This window comes from Dermacentor andersoni, chromosome 7 (genome assembly GCF_023375885.2).
Source record: "Dermacentor andersoni chromosome 7, qqDerAnde1_hic_scaffold, whole genome shotgun sequence".
NCBI classification, from domain to species: domain Eukaryota; kingdom Metazoa; phylum Arthropoda; class Arachnida; order Ixodida; family Ixodidae; genus Dermacentor; species Dermacentor andersoni.
In genome coordinates, this window is record NC_092820.1 from 150,009,614 (window position 1) to 150,027,316 (window position 17,703).

The following is a 17,703-nucleotide window of genomic DNA, read 5'->3' on the forward strand; positions in this document are numbered from 1 at the left end:
ATTAGGTTTAACGTCCCAATGTGGCATCTGGAATGTGTTAGGCGTTGTTTACAGGTTTTTTTTCAGAGGAGGTGGGGAGGGAATTGTTGTGACCTTAAGATGGTGATTCATGATGATCACCCGCCGTGGTTGCTCAGTGGCTATGGCGTTGGGCTGCTGAGCACGAGGTCGCGGGATCGAATCCCGGCCACTGCAGCGGCCGCATTTCGATGGAGACGAAATACGAAAACACACGTGTACTTGGATTTAGGTGCACGTTAAAGAACCCCAGGTGGTCAAAATTTCCGGAGTCCTCCACTACGGCGTGCCTCATAATCAGAAAGTGGTTTTGGCACGTAAAAACCCCATAATTGATTGATTCATGATGGTGATGACTGCATGGATGTTTACGATCAATTATAATAAGCATAACAAATTGTGAGGGTTATAACCAAGCATTTTATGTTTTTGAACAAGAAGCGCGTTAGCATTCAAGCATGCCGATTTACTTCTGTGCTGGCCCCGACACAACTGATTTCCTGAGGCATATACAAATACAGCATTAATGCAGCTACGTGTCCGTTTTGGCTGGATATAAAAAGTAACAAAAATGTTGTAAAGTGTGCAGGCCGGCTGCGTGCGCTCAGAAAGGGAAGGGCCCAGTATACTTATCAGTATAGTCATCCTACTTTTAGCTCCACTGGTCCAGGACGTACGCCTCTCACTGCGATTTCCGATTACCCTTTTCTTGCGCTAGCTGTTTGCAACTTGCGCCTGCAGGTTTCGCAATTTGAGCAGCCCGCCTTATTTTCTGCATTATTGCTTAATATTGGCACGTGTACTTGTATATCTCTATCGGGCGACCGTGTTTCACCGCCTAACAAATGTTATCGCACAGCGCAGGACGCGCCTGCATGTATCGGAAGTTTCTCGAAAGTTATCGATGGTTCTATCCGCTGTCTGTTTTTACCGAACCTTGTGTTATCTGATTTCATCGCGTGACGCGAATGGTGTAGAACTTTGTGGAAGACACGCGGGTCCCAGCGATTAGTCTGGAACGTTCGACGACTGATGTATAAAAGCCGACGCCCTTCACCCGCTGGTCAGATTTTGGCGATCGCCGACTGTGTTCGCCGTTGTTGCCGTTCTTTAAGTGTAGCCTGTTTTGTGGGCACAGGTTCGCCCAATAAAAGTTTGTTTCGTCTTTCACAGTCTTGCTACTGTGTTCTTTATACGTCACTACCACGTGACAATGTAGTCGACGTCAAACAGGATTTAAAACAAAGTGCGTGAGGCCCAACTTGCGACGCTAAGTGCACTTTCTCTTAATTAACATAAATACGGCAGAATAAGCAAATTCCATATACTGCGTTATAACCGCGAATTATTTTGAAGGTTTTTTTACCGACTCCTGCTCATGGGCACTCACACTCGTCGGCGCTTTACGTTCCCGCTCAGGCTCACGAATACTCGCTCAAGTTCATAGACGCTGCCACCCACATTCATACACCCGCTCACGTTTGCCGAAAATAGCTCCCGTTGATATCCCTCCGAAGAACTTCAGTTTGGTCTAGTTGGTGTTTACTGCATATCATATTGACCGCAAATATTTAAGACGGGGACAGCGGAAGAGAACTCAAAAACGACACGGGCAGTGTCGTTTTTGTGTTCTCTTCCGCTGTCCCCGTCTTAAATATTTGCGGTCAATATGATATGCGTTGATATACCACACCTGCGAAGTGAGTTTGCAGCGATCGTGAGCTGCCGTACCCGTGAGTGAACGTGTCGACCTGATGGTTAGGTTGGAGTTGAGTAAAGTTTATTCGTTCTGTTCTTTCTTCGTCGCCTGTAACCGGCCCCGATTCCTCCCGAATGTGCAGATTCTTGTCGCCGTATGTGCGTAGGCGGTGAGGTGACGTGGTCGCACCGCTGTTTCATTGGCGGGACACGCCGTGCGGATCGATGACTTTCGCGTCGAGTTCGAGAGGCTGGTGGCCGCCGCGAGGGCTGCTGAAAAACGCGTCGACCAGCTTCACGCCGCAGTCGACGGTGTGACCGGCGTCCTGCTCGTCACCCAGCAGCGGGTTCACCTCGGCGAGGTCGAGCACCCTGAGCTGACCTGCGAGATCGAGGCAGTGGTGTTTAGTGAAGAGAAACTCCACTGACGCACCGAGCTACGTGACAGCGAGAACGAAATGCCGATCAGTATATAACGAACTGAGGAAGAACACACACACACACAAAAAAAAACAAGTGCCATTATGCAGATGCAACGCATATTCGAAACAATCATGCAGATACGACGTGCCTCGAAAGCGTGCTGCAGAAAACAGGCGGGCGGTATCATTTTTTTTTTCCCCGCTCGCCATCCGATCGGGGGGACCACTGAATTGAGGCCGGTTCATTCACGTAGCCAAACGACGCGAGGAAATGCCATTCTCTCCCAGCGTCCCCGATCACAACCGTACTGAATGCAGCCGAGGGCGAATCTCTGCGGCAACGGCATCGGAAAGCAGGGGTGTGCGAATAGCGATTTTTCGAGAGCGAATTGAATACGAATCGAATACTACTAGAAGCGAATCGAATATCGAATATTTTTCGGTTAGTTTTCAAATAATAAATAGCCGCTACCACAATCAATATAAAACGATCTTCGCCATCCCTGTGTTCTTAAAGCTAGCAAGTTTCACATGGCACGTTATGAAGCGTTGTTTATTAAAAGTACAAATGGAGTGTTAGGTGCGAACAAGTAGTTTCTTTGCATGCACAGGACACTTCGGAGATTGTGATTGATCACTGTACATCCTGCAAAGTATGGCTACTTATATGACATAGCCTGCTACACTACGCAAGCTCTCATGTTTTATGTCTATACAATGCCCGCGGGGGTGCAAATTTACAGCACTTTTGCTCCATCTTTGTTTATTTTGGCGCAGTTGACGCTGTGAAATATTCGAGATGTATAGGAAAGATATTCGCATTTACGAATAGCGACTACTCGATTCAAAGGCCGAATCGAGTAGAAAACTATTCGACTCGTTATTCGAAAGTTTCGAACATTCGCACACCCCTATACCTAGAAGTGTCGGTGGCAATGGCAATGCTGGCGCGTTTGGCCGCGAGCGCTTTTCTGCTGGCATGGACTTCATCTTGGCAATATATGGAGAGTAAGGGGGAGAGGGAGAGGGGGAGCGGCGCACAGGGGAACGGACGGTTCGTGCGATTCTAGGTCGTTGTGGGCCGAGGCTCAGCGATTGCAGCTCTAGCTACACTGCGTGATATTGATGAGTAGGATATGGCTGGTATCGTGATTCGCCGCGTAAATCCTTCAATTACAAGCCGACTTACACTTCCAGCGAAGTCTCCAACATAGAGAGAGAGAGGGAAAAAAATATCAAGTTCGCGAGTCTATGCCGTGGCACGGGGAAAAAACACGTCACAAGTGCGTTCTTAAAATTATGGTGGGTGGGTTGCCTTCGAGAAAATTCAGTTTTTCGTAAATGAGCCTCATGCACGGAACTTTGCTTAATTTTTTTTTCCGGCCGTGCGTTCGTCTCTGGCGCGCCTGGTTCGCATGCTTCTAAACTGCTTTCTCTCGAGACAGCCAGATTGTGACTTCAGTCCATGCATGGTGGACGCTCGTCGCAGAAGTTCTGCGCGAGACATTAACACGGAAAAAAAAACAAGCGAAAGTAAACCAACGGCAATTGGGTGATTAATTAATTGAGTGAGTGAGTGAGATTGGTTTTTGATGTTAACGTTCCAGACGAACGCCGAGGCTCTCTGAGACACAATGATAGATGGATCTGCCGTAATTCTAAATACGCAAGGTTCGTTACGTCGCACCTGGTGTACGCGAGCGTCTTCGACGTCGGCACTCATCGGAATGCGCGGATGGGAACTGAACTTGCGACTTCGTGCTCACCATCATCTGCAGCAGCATCGTATTCATCATAATCAGCGTCATCAGTTGCAGCGGCGGCAGCAGACCGTCATAGCCAATGGGTAACATCAGCCATCATAAAATCTAGCGATGCACAGCACGCATACATAGATAGTCTGAGTCGCAACTCGAAGGCAGTTAATTTGACACAGCATCTAGCCTGGAACAACTGCTGACTCACCAGACTTGCTGACTTCTTCCGCTATGACCAACGCTTCCCGAAGAGTGAGTCCTCCTAAGACTAGACAGGAAAACAAAAGATAATCAAAAAATGTGGTGGCGATAGATATAAACAGCCAATCCAACCCACAACCACAGAAAAAAGTTCGGTAGAAAGAATTGGAGGATGATTTTCAAGAGAGAAAAAAAAATATCAGGCGGAACCCGGACCTGGATGAACAATTCTGGGCTGTCCAGCAGGCTCACGACGTGGCCGTGAGGCTTAGCCTTCCGGTCACGACGTGGGAGCGGCCCGCTTCGTGATTAATTATCGCTACTTGCAGGACCAAATAAAGTTTTGCATCCATCCATCCATCCCACCTCACGATGACTGTCGACGCTTATACGCTTAGCTTGGAATCAATATAGCGACACAAGGTGTTGCCACCGTCGAAACAACTTATGCATGAGCCGTGTACTGCGCGGAACTAAAGCCTCTATACCTTACGCGGAACTACTTTTTGGCGCCATCTGGCGCCGCCACCGCGAATCCTGCACGCGGCCTCCGCAATGCATGGCGCGCCGGTGCGTGCGAACGCCTAGACACGCGTCGTGCGGGAACCGGGCTCCTCTCTCGCGCTTCTTTCTGGACACGCTGCGCCATCTAGTGGCGCCGCTCAGAATTCCCCGCATGGCCTCCGAGACGAGAAGCGTGGCGCGGGGCATGCGAACGCTGACAATCGTTCCCTCACGTGCCGCGAACCCAGTGGAGGGACGTTCACTGAAAAGCAGCGCATACCCAGTGAATTTATGGCGCAGCTCGCTGAAGCTTCGGGTTGCGGTCCTCGAAGACCCCTTGTAACGTGCGTTCGATCGCGCTCAGCATCGGATAAATTAAAAGGATTCTTTTCGTCATCGTAGAGCGCCACATTCCCAGTGGCACATACCTAACTGCCCAAGTTAATTCGCGTCAAATACGTTCATTTAAGAGCGGCCCAGACCTACTGGCTCGTACCTAATGGCCCAAGTTGGCGTCAAAGAGTTTCGTCGAACAGGAGTACCTACACAGTCCCGCATCTGCAGTGACCCATGTCGGCATGAAAGAGGTTTGTTTAAGAGGGGCACGTATGTACGCACATGACCACAGACTCGGTAACCAAAGTTGGTCCGAGGGTTGGTATCGAACCCTGTTACATCAGCACAGCAGCACGATGGACTACCCATTCGACCATGGACTACCCAGTCACTCATGCAGGCGGGAAAACGGTTCGACACATACATAAGTAGATCGATAGCCCCGGGATGGTGTGTGAAGTACCCTGGGAATGCTAACGGCTTTAAAATGATGTATATAGAAAGTCAGATACGTCGATCAGAGGTACGGTTCTGGTGGGATATCTGCCCACCGGGCGGGAGAAGAGGATACACTAGAAACACCTTACGAGCTTTGGGGTCGTAAACTGTTTTTTATCCCTTATCCCACCTTATCCTTATCCGCAACAATACCTTATCCGTACCTTATCTCGCAACAATAATCGTCATCTGCGTTGCTTGCGTTTCCTTCATTGAAAACTCTGCGCTATCGCTACTTTCCGTTCAACATTGGTATGTGTCACTGAAAACGTGCATGCCGTTCGTGATCTGCAAGTGCCAGGCGCGCAGCGTTAAAGAAAGCAAGCGGAAGCAAGATAGATGACTAATATTGTTGTAGGACAAAGACACGCTCCAAAGCATGCAAATTGTTTTTTAGAGAGTGGAATGATAAAGAGAGAGGAGCACAACCGAAATAAACTGCGGGATGATTGTTAAGCGATAGTTTCCCGGTAGGGCCTGCTGACATATTCTGCCAGTGACACCATGGATGCTGTGACGTCGCACTGCCTGATAGCATCGGGCCGCTTTACAAACCTCAGTAAGACGTTCAAAAATCCCGCCATACAATGGTACCAGGATAGACCCACCAAGTCACCACTTTTGACGAAACTCCAGAGGCAGTGTCATTGGGGCGTTCACGATTGTGCGTATACTTGCAAGTAGCCAAAAAGCACCTTGCTAAAAAAAAAAGAAAACAGATTCGCAATCCCAATAATTCTCAGCACGACTGAGGTAATATGCGAGATTGCACTCAGTTGTGGCAAAGCTTGTATCGAGCAGACGGACCGCTGTACATCAGTTGAGAATTCAACGTCTTCTTTGAACGCCTCGGGTAGGGCGAGCGTCCAACGCTGCACCGTGAACAACGTGGCCGCTGAGCACTACTTGAAGAAATCGCGTTGACAAGCACAGCAAAAGACAAGCATGGCACTTAGTACACGCATACCTAACGTGCACTAAGCGCCGCGCACTAGGTCGAGTAATGTAACCTCAACAGGCTTCAGTTATTTCTACTTTTGTGCTATGTGTGTCACACACTTTCTTTTTCTTGCGTCTGGTCAAATCAAGCACCCTTTTTCGACTGTCGTATCGTTCATTGTTTCACATGTGCATGTTCCCCCCATGAGCACTTGCCCGTGTCAGAACCGCACCGCCGCCTCGTGTATGTACTTTCAATTCTGTATATTTTGTCAGGAACGAGTGCAGTGGGCAACTTTCCTCGCCTTTTGTGTCCGTGCGTTCGTGTGTGTACAAACCTTTACTCCTTTTAGCAAACTGTTCTAAGTTTTTGGAACCTATTACGTTATTTTTTCATACCTTACAGTATATTTATATTATAGTTACTATTACGTCAAAAGAGTAGCCGTCACCATTATACGGTGACTATACATCTCTTCATCTCAATAAAGAAAACGCCAGCTAGGTGTATCCTCACTGCAGAAAATATCCGCCTTCAAGAGCATAATTCTTTTAATAAAGCGAATACCTTTCTAAGCGTGAGGATATATTTGCTTACGTTAACAATAATCGTTGATGGGTTCTGCACAATTTTCACAAGCACTACTACTATTACTACCACCACCACCATCATCACCACCACCACTACAACCACTACTACTACTACTACTACTACTACTACTACTACTACTACTACTACTACTACTACTACAACTATTACTACTACAGCAACAACAATACTACTAAACTGTTACTTCAAGTGTTATGAGGAAATGTTCGCAGTAAATGGCAAATTGCTCACCTGGTGTTCCCGTGCTCGGGGCAACTAACTTGTCGATGGTGTCGATGTCGAAGCTGATATGCAAGGACTTGTCTCCCCTGTGGCGCAACCGACAAGAAACCACAAGCGTTCAAAGAGAAGCAAATCAGTCAATTTTCGTTTGTAGAGCCGACTTTCTTTTCTCTGGCGTGCTATATTTATGTTTACGTTTAACGCATCTGTACATTTGCTATAATTAACCGGTGCTTTTTTGCGATATTGAAATAGAGAGAGAGAGATAACACGGTGTTTGTGCATCCGTAATTGCTCACGTGTTACCAAATGTATCCTATGTTTTTGTTTATCATTCTTTTTTTTAGTCAGTTATAAGTTGTACTAGCGTAGGCATTCTTTTATGCCCACACGTTATTGAATACATGGAGTGTACATTTACTGAAACGCATCTCCGCGTCAAGCATTCTTCTGTCGGTCATCTGGGGCGCAGATTTGTCAAATAATTAATTGTAATTTGGCTTGTTGAGACTGCGCTCAGAAGATCCTAGACGTTGAATAAAGAATAATAATGTTGATTTGACAAAAAGAAAAGCCTCAATGGAAACATCGATTGCGATAGCAACTTAGTGGACAGCTATACGAAGTAAGGATAGTAGAGTTATCGGCCGTATAAAGTTGTAATTATAAGCATACTAACTCAATTAGTTAGCATGATGTCACGCGCGCACAAGCGAACATGAACGCATCTCACTCGATGACAGCGGAAGCTCGCTGTCGAAACGCATGTAGTCAGGAATCGCGGCAGCAGCAGCGAGCGAACTGACCTTCGTGCTGCCTCTCGCATCAACGCGAACTAAGCCCGGGCGGGCGCGCGCAGCTGCCCGGGCCTCCCGGCCATCGTTTCCCGCAACTGCGCGTATCGTTTTTAACTTTCGTCTACCATGGAAGATAAACAAGGCATAGTTTCGATAGTTTTACCTAGCTGCTCTCACTAAAAATAGACAATGAACAACGGAAAACGTTAAATTTTATGACCGGATGTTTACATGCTAGTGCAGCTTCCGGTGAAGCGGAAACCACTTTCCGCTTCGCCGTGGCGAAAAAAATCGGCCCAAAACCGATTTTTTCGCCGCCTGGATTTCCGACCGTTTTTCCGCCTATAGGCGGGCGGATTTTGTCAAGTTTCTTCCGCTTCCGCCTGCTCCGAGACGAAGTGTGAACGTAGCCTTAGAGTTTATAGGGAACCCCACAGCGACGCCGGTGGCACAAATGCGTTTGTATATCCATATAACTGCTGTCGCAATAAAATAATAAGAAATACAGTGATGTTTCGCTTCGGGAACGCGGGTTACGCGCAAGTCCTGTGGGTGCTATTCCATTTTTCTGCATTGCGCGTAGAATGCTTTACAAAAGCTTTGATCGAGTGTTAGGTTTTGCCGTTTTTAACGGCGATGCTGTTTAAGCTGGTGGTTAGGCCGGCGAACGTGAGCATCAAAACCTCACCGAGCAATGACGTCATCGCGCGCGCCGGCACCGCTTCACCTTAGCTCTGCCTCGCCGCGCCGTATGGAGGCCGCGCATGCGCAGGTGCGGATCTAAGCCATGACGTCACCGCGGGGGTACAAAAACAGCTCCGCTCCGCTGCCGCGCCTACAGGTCAGCCGGGTCTCCGACGAAGGGAGAGAGGGGGCTACAGAAGAAGAGCGCCCCTCCCGAAGAAGAGGAAGCGCGGCGCGAAAGGAGCCGCGCCGTTACTCGAGAACGGAGGCGACGACTTCGGCCTGATTCCGAATATCGCGCCGGTGAAGCTGCGGCGAAACGTCAGCGAGTTGCAGAAGATCCGGAGTTCTCGCGTCTGCAACTCGCTGAACTTGCAGACGCGAGTTGCAGAAGATCCGGAGTTCTCGCGTCTGCAACTCGCTGAACTTGCAGACGCGAGTTGCAGAAGATCCGGAGTTCTCGCGTCTGCAACTCGCTGAACTTGCAGACGCGAGTTGCAGAAGATCCGGAGTTCTCGCGTCTGCAACTCGCTGACGTTGCAGACGCGAGTTGCAGAAGATCCGGAGTTCTCGCGTCTGCAACTCGCTGACGTTGCAGACGCGAGTTGCAGAAGATCCGGGGTTCTCGCGTCTGCAACTCGCTGAACTTGCAGACGCGAGTTGCAGAAGATCCGGAGTTCTCGCGTCTGCAACTCGCTGAACTTGCAGACGCGAGTTGCAGAAGATCCGGAGTTCTCGCGTCTGCAACTCGCTGACGTTGCAGACGCGAGTTGCAGAAGATCCGGAGTTCTCGCGTCTGCAACTCGCTGACGTTGCAGACGCGAGTTGCAGAAGATCCGGGGTTCTCGCGTCTGCAACTCGTTGACGTATCGCCGCCGCTTCACCGGCGTGATATTCGGGATTGGGCCGAAGTGGTCGCATCCGTTCTCGAGTAGCGGCGCGGTGGCTTTGGCGCCGCGCTTCCTCTCCGAGAGTGACGAGACGCCCCTCTTCTGTATATAGAATAAATAGCGTTTTCAAAACGAAGCTTTCTCAGCCTCTTCCCCCTGCTTTGAGCGTGCTTCTGTCTGGCCGAGTAAATCGCAACTTGTGCTTCGTGTTTCGTTGTTCCCGTTAATGTTGCACTATCGGCCGTCATGCATGGCCACGACGTACGTCGGGTTTATCTCCTGCAGTATTCTCTGCACGACGTTCCGGATACCCAGGCGGTCGACGTCGCCCATGTCGTACGTCCTTATGCCAAGCTGGTCCATGAAGTACCTGCGTATACATAGTGGGCATACGTGAGGCAACGTCTGCGATTCCAAGTGCATAGAGTGGGTTACTCTATAGCGGTGCAGCGGGAAACACGTCATTTTAGAGACACTCCGCATCAAGTCGTACATGCAGAATTTATGTGACATTCCAGCGTACAGGACGACTTAGAGGCGAACTTTACCTACCCTAGATTTCCTCTTAAATAGTCGCGGAAGCGACAATTAATACACGAAGGAAATCCTCCAGGTTTCTAGTGCCCCGAGATCAGCAACGAGATTATTGAGAGAGGCATTACGTTTTGCGTGACGGGGTCAATAACCAATTTATACTTTCCCAGAATCCTATCCGCTCACTTAAAAAGAATAAAAACAATAGAGCACTTCACCCTCGAAGCTATAGTCGAGATATGTCGTATGCTTAACTACTTGCCACACTTCAAGTCAATCTCATTCTGTGGACTCTCCGAGCTCCTTAGGCCAAACGAAGAGCAACCGCGTAATTTATGGACCCAAGTGACATTGGAGGCGAGGCCGTGGTAAAGGCAACGCCGGGACAACGTCATCCGATGCATTGCCAATGTCGCTGACTGTTGGGTTTACAATGACCTTTGTTTTCCTACGTGAAGCAGCTACATGTACACTCGCGAGAAGTTTGGAGACCAATGTTGCTGCGAATTTTTCGCATCCAGTGCATGCCGTCTGAAAACCAAGTGGCGCGAACGAAACGTAAGGCACTGGTCCTCGGCGCTGTCTCACCAATGATCGATACACAAGACGCTCTCGTACAGACACGTCGATACAGGTATCAACACTGGCACGGACACCGCACTAGTGTGTACAAAATTGTTAGAAGCGAGACCGACATGCACGTCACGCAGCCGACCCCACACAAGCAGTGTTTCTCGCTGAACTCGCCGCGATGAACGAGATTGGTTGAGCTTTCTGACGCGATTTCGTCGAGGTCGCACCGTAATCGAAGCACGTCATCCGCGGCCGACTCCACTTTGGCGATTCACAACATCCGTCACGTGGCTCGATCGACGTCGCTGTTAGATGGCATCCACCATCTGGGGAGAAATGCTCCCTTTCCGATCCCTGTCCAGGAGGTCCCAGGTGCGGCTGTACCCGGCTAAATGGGGGCGGATTCTGCCAGTCGCCCGCCTATACCATATTTGATTTCATTTGATTTATTTGATGACATTGGAAGTGCGTACATTGAATGAAAACGTACTAACAAAGGTCCCTTAGATAAAGGCTCATTTGGAATTTCTTGTAATCGGTACGCAAATACTGCAGGAGCAAGTGCGGGTTATACAGAAGTACAATTGAATTCAATTAACAGAAAGTGGTACAGTAGTAATTTCATTCCATCTATTTTTTTAAAGGCCACAGCGAAGAAATTCGATAGCTTAAATAATAAATAGCCAAAGGAAATGTCAAATGAAAGAAAAAGTAAGGAGAGACAGAGAGAGAGAGAGAAAGAAAGAAAAGAAGAATGAAACTGAAAGCAGCACAGGGAGAAATGCTTTCGTAAAAGCGCAAAGCAGAAGTTACGCTGGAAAAGGCGAGATCTATGCAGTAATACTGAAGAGCAAAATAAAGTTGAGATATAATAGAAGGACTGCAATAAACAATACAAATGCAGTAAACCAGCACATACAACAATAGTGCGACAAAGTCCGTCACCCAGTACAGCAGTTTCTCGAAGAAGCCTCCGCACAACTGCTAGCATATATAATGTACTAACACATGAAGGAACGTTGAGGAATGGACTACTATAGTAATGGCTAAATGAGTGCACCTCAGTTCGAAGTTTATCTCTTTCGTATCGGTAAAATTTCTTCTTTCTCCCTTTACCTCCGTGCGGTTCCGACCGTCCTGGTGGACTCGACCGCCGAAATCGGGTGTCGCTATCGGAGACTTCGCGTTGGGGCTGCGCTTAGGGCCTGTTTACGCTCGAGCCGCCCATCGCCGCAAGCCGCACCGCACGCGTGCGGTCGCGCGCAAAATTGCACATACCGAACACTTGTGCACAAATTTCTGTTTACACTGTGTACACAGTGCAAACCGTGCACATTGTAAACCGAAATTTTTGCAGAAGTGTTCGACACGCACAATTTTTCGCGTGACCCCACGCGTGCGGTGCGGCTTGCGACAATGGGCGGCTCGAGCGTAAGGGCCGATTACGCTCGAGCCGCCCATCGCCGCAAGCCGCACCGCACGCTTGCGGTCGCGCGAAAAATTGCACGTATCCAACAATTGTGCACAAATTACCATTTACACTGTGTGCACAGTGTATACCTTACACATTGTAAACCGAAATTTGTGCACAAGTGTTCGATACGTGCAATCTATCGCGCGACCGCACGCGTGCGGTGCGGCTTGCGGCGATGGGTGGCTCGAGCGTAAATCGGCCCTAAACAGGCCCTGTGGCCGCCCTCTGGCTACCGCAGTACCGCACCACGCATGTGTCCTCCCTGCGTCTATAGTTTGCCGTCCCCGTTATAGCAGTGAATGTGACACACTTGAGGTGATCTGTGCCCGGACCTATACAGCAAGCGCATCTGCGGCATCCGAGAGCAACCTGTCTTCATTCGGGTCACATTCCTGATCTGCAATGTTGGATACGTGGGCCGTTTCGCCAGTCCTCGCTAGACTTTATGCATGAAACAAGCTTTTTCATATGTATGTGACGCCTTTTTGTATTTTTGTTGTTATTTGTTTTGTGCATGACGGCAAACCTATAAAAAAGAGGGGGGAGAAGAAACGAAAATTCCACGGTGCCAGAGCTGTGCTGAAAGAAATCTTAATTTTTTTGCTGATCCCACGGTCTCCAAATCGTGGCTCGCGATTGTACATCACCTTAGCGGTTGTAAAGAGCAGTCATGCATGTACAGTTGGCGTCGAAAGTTTATGGACCGCGGTATCAGATGAGACATTGAATTACTGAGCCGCCTTCGACCCGGGAGTTAGTAAACCTCTAGTGTCACGTCCTTATACATATGCTGAAAAATGCGTATGCCAGGTTGATTAGCCAAGCTGGGGAAACATTTCACGTTTTTTTTCTGAGATCCCGTTGCCCACAAGCCTTTGACGCCGACTGCACGAATTGAAGCCAAATGCTGCGAGGTGAGGTCACTCACCGCTCGCTAGGGTCAACGTCCCTCAAACCAATGTAGGCCAGGTTGTCCTTTCGGACGCTGGAGGCAGAAAGAACAGATATGAGGCACGTTAAGCATATCAGCGTATTGCCAGAACCCGACAGTCACGGCGCCGAATCATTATGCTGGCCGAGAGCTCATGTTCAATCTTTCGTATTAAAGCGCAGCTTTAATTGCCCTTGCACAGAATCAGATGACCACGACCAAGCGGACAAGAGTAACCTGCCCCGGGGAGCCGGTACATCTGGTCCGCGTAACATCCAGAAACGGCACCCATTTCTTGAAGACCCTCCCCTTAAGAATTTCCTTGCTGATACGCGAGGTACCGTAGCACACGGTACATAAGAGACTCTGTAGACAGACTGCAAGATGACTAAGCGATCACAACGACCAAATAACAATGACCAAACGACCAACAGTATAACGCATGAAAGGCTTTTAGCTCCCGCTGCGACGACTTTCAAGTGACCTGGAGCCGAAAGCCAGGGCCGTTATCCGGGCACTGAAACGAGAACATCCGGGCATGTTGCGAGAACAAAACGAGATCATTCGGGCAACTAGTCAAGACCGCATTGCATACGCTAGTTACTTCCCAAACAAGTTACAAAAAAATATTGCTTCCGAGTTCTTCCTAATGTTTGTTCAGAATATCACTCAAGCTGTCACTTTTAGTACGAGCTGAAGATTTATTTGTCATTTCTAATAGCGTCGTTCAAAAGGCAGATACAGGGCACTATACACTTGACTGTCATCTCTCGGCGCTGAGAGCTCTTTTCAATGCCATCGGTCCGTGAGTTCCGTGGCGCGCCAGACGCGCCGCGAATGGCTGTTTGACCAAGACGAGACTTGCAATGAAGTTCTGTCTGTGGCAGGAAATTATTGCGTCCGTATGGACCAGTGTACGGTATGGCGTGGTGTGGTGCGATGTGGTGTCGTAGGGTGCGCCATTGCGTACATGCACCACACCAATTTTAAGATTGTGGCTATAGTGTCATCTCCAATCGGTCTGCTTCGCCGGTATATCCATGTCATGCTTACATCTACTCTCGATTACGGGAGAGACAGGATTTCTTTACAGCACAGCTGTTAAGGGCTACTTTCCGCAGGATCGTGACCGTGTGTAGACACAAAACTGTCATCATCAGGATTGGCTCCAGCGTCGTCGCCGCCGCAGCTGGCTGGTTGGCGCCCCTCGGCGTTACCACGCGAACGCGCCAGTGCTCCCGCGTTCGTCGTCATAATTAATCGATTATTAAATAATTAAGAAACACATAGACGTAACCAATCTTACACCGAAGCTGTTAAGGGCTAGTTCTTCCAGAATCGTGCCCGTGTGTAGAAACAAAACTCCCCATACGTGGGCCGATCCCCACGATAGTGCAATGCTGGGCCGACCCGCGGCGAAGGTGTAGTTCGCCATTAAGGAGCCCACATACACAGCTTCGCCGGTCATCCTTTTTCACAGAGTGGACGTGCGCGGAGTTTTTTTTTTTAAATACATTTCTTTCCTGTTTTTCGTGATCTATGCCCGCCTTCGTCGTGGTCATCTTGCTCGAGGATTCACGAGGAATTTTAGCGAAAATTGTTGCATGAACAACTAACGTGGCAGATCACGAAGAAAGATAATAGCGGAAAAGAAAATAACTTCGTAGACGTTTTGTAGCTTGGTGGAAGATCGTGTAGAACATAACGTAGGCTCCCTCACGGGAGCCTAGTCACGGTTGCCTAAGGTAGGGGTGACTCCAAACGGTGTGAGAGGAAGCGGCCGTGCCTCCCTCACCCCTGAAGTTCGCCTGAAGTTAATTAGCTGGTTAACGATCATGCCACCTACTTGTGTGTAACGTCATTAGTGACGTCATTACTTCCACTTTCTACTTCTGGGTTTCCAGGAATATCGCCATAGTCGTGCTCACGTGACGGGCCTCTAAAGTCTACGATTCTCTGCTTTACTCAGTGATTGCTAAATAATTTTAATTATTCCAGACATTTCAGTAACTCATCTTGTAACTAAACTTATGCTCTGATATTATATATATAATGAAACCCATGGATCTTGTACTGTACTATTTTTTTCTATTTGTTTCCGATTTATCTTGAATTTCGCCCCCGGTCGTCTCAGTGATTTCCAATTATTTATAGTTAATCCAGATACTTCAGTGACTCAACTTGTAACTAAGCTTATGATATCATATCTATGATGAACTCCATTCATTCTGTGCGGTAATTTTTTTTCTTATTTATTTTGAAAATCGTTCCCGGTGCTGCTCAAGGAACAGGAATGTCACTCGCTGCTCGTGTCACTAAAAACCTTAGACTGCAACAATCTATATTACAAAAAGAAAAAGAAAACATTTTCACTTTCTTATTTCCTCTTTTTTTCGTCAAGTGCTAAAAGAAGTAATCGCTGCCACTTGTATCGTCACCTTTTGTCTCAGACGCTTGAGTAGATGGCGATGCTCGCTATCTGCACTGCGTATCGCGAATTGTATGCCATCATCGAAAGGCTACAATCAGTGCAACCGAGCAAGCATGTCCCTACCTGACGTCTCAGTTGTAGGCTACAAAGAAAGCACGCAGAGAATGGCGTTATCCTTGGACAGGCGGCAGATAAAAAGATGGGGAAAGAATAAGATATCGGTAGTGTTAGCAGAGCGGGTGTACTACACTTGAAAAGAATGGCTATAATGCTAGGGGTGGAGCCGTTCGTAGAGCACGTCTAGGCACAGCTGCCTCGGCTTAACAGCTCGAAATAATTTGGAGTAGCACGTAATGTTACATTTTCACTTCTCGACACATCGGCAGGTCGAACTTTCAATTTTGGCGCGACGGTAGAGTGAATAATACGGCATTGCATCAAGAGTTGAGCACTTCTCCGGGGCTATATACCGTGAGCCCCTTCTAACTTTACCCACGCTATTCAAAGAAAAATAAAATATTAGAAAAACACACACATTGCAGACACAATTATAAAACCTATGCGGTGTTTCGTTGTTACATGTTTGACAGAACACCGTAGGGGTTTTAAAATTGTGTCTCGCACCGTGTGTTCTAATTTTTTTTTTTTTTAGAGCTTGGCTAACGTTATATGGGTCCCCCTATACACTCGCTCTGTGATACCCTCGCAGTGCTGGCCTGTGCTCTGTCCCCTTTATTGCCAATAATAGGGACCAGCTTAACCTCCCCGCCGAAAGCCTACCTGCAACAGCTTGCGGTCAACGGATAATGAAGAAAAGAGCTGATTTTACCTTGGCACTGCACCAGAAATCGCACAAAACTTGCTTCTGATACTGTTTTTCAGTCATTTTCTGTGTGTGTGTGTGTGTGTGTGTGTGTGTGTGTGTGTGTGTGTGTGTGTGTGTGTGTGTGTGTGTGTGTGTGTGTGTGTGTGTGTGTGTGTGTGTGTGTGTGTGTGTGTGTGTGTGTGTGTGTGTGTGTGTGTGTGTGTGTGTGTGTTTGTCTATTTCTGGCATCGTGCCAGCAAACGGCACAGTGGTCTTTAAGCACACGCGCCTGATGGGTGTTAGATGTATCTCATAACATGAAATAAATTTAGGTCGCATGAATTTTTTATCTATCTATCTATCTATCTATCTATCTATCTATCTATCTATCTATCTATCTATCTATCTATCTATCTATCTATCTATCTATCTATCTATCTATCTATCTATCTATCTATCTATCTATCTATCTATCTATCTATCTATCTATCTATCTATCTATCTATCTATCTATCTATCTATCTATCGATCGATCGATCGATCGATCGATCGATCGATCGATCGATCGACGCCGGTCACTCACCAGGGCTGCACCCACTCAAGTCCTTTGGGTTTCACCACGTACGGCGCCATCTCGTGCACGAGAAAGGAGAGCGGCATGCCGTGGATGTTGCCTGTTCCGGAAAGAGGGCAAGGGAAAAGAATAGAAAAACAGGAATAGAGCCAACTTAAATTGGCGATGGTGGGAAAGTCTGCAAAGGGAGAGACGCCCGATTTAGTAACGAATCATCATCATCAGCCTAGTTACGCCCACTGCAGGGCAAAGGCCTCTCCCATACTTCTCCAACTGCCCCGGTCATGTACTAATTGTGGCCATGTTGTCCCTGCAAACGTCTTAATGTCATCTGCCCACCTAACTTTCTGCCGCCCCCTGCTACGCTTCCCTTCTCTTGGAATCCAGTCCGTAGCTCTTAGTGACCATCGGTTATCTTCCCTCCTCATTACATGTCCGGCCCATGCCCATTTCTTTTTCTTGATTTCAACTAAGATGTCGTTTACCCGCGTTTGTTGCCTCACCCAATCTGCTCTTTTCTTATCCCTTAACGTTACACCCATCATTCTTCTTTCCATAGCTCGTTGCGTCGTTCTCAATTTCAGCAGAACCCTTTTCGTAAGCCTCCAGGTTTCTGCCCCATATGTGAGTACTGGTAACACACAGCTGTTGTACACTTTCCTTTTGAGGGATAGTGGCAGCCTACTGTTCATGATTTGAGAATGCCTGCCAAACGCACCCCAACCCATTCTTATTCTTCTGGTTATTTCAGTCTCATGATCCGGATCCGTGGTCACTACCTGCCCTAAGTAGATGTATTCCCTTA

At 48.1% G+C, this 17,703-nt stretch overlaps 1 protein-coding gene across 2 annotated transcripts in view; it reads right to left on the reverse strand.

Moving 5' to 3' along the window:
* Positions 1–1,776: 1,776 nt before the first annotated feature.
* LOC126533605 (arginase-1-like) overlaps positions 1,777–17,703 on the reverse strand; it is a 55,498-nt gene continuing 39,571 nt past the window's right edge. For both annotated transcript variants that reach the window (XM_072289365.1, XM_050180769.2), the window contains exons 6-11: positions 16,908–16,998; positions 13,086–13,142; positions 9,842–9,946; positions 7,215–7,291; positions 4,104–4,163; positions 1,777–2,098 (exon numbers count right to left, since the gene is read on the reverse strand). In XM_072289365.1, coding sequence (XP_072145466.1) covers positions 1,914–2,098; positions 4,104–4,163; positions 7,215–7,291; positions 9,842–9,946; positions 13,086–13,142; positions 16,908–16,998 — 575 coding nt within the window. In that variant the 3' untranslated portion in view covers positions 1,777–1,913. The remainder of the gene's footprint in view (positions 2,099–4,103; positions 4,164–7,214; positions 7,292–9,841; positions 9,947–13,085; positions 13,143–16,907; positions 16,999–17,703) is intronic.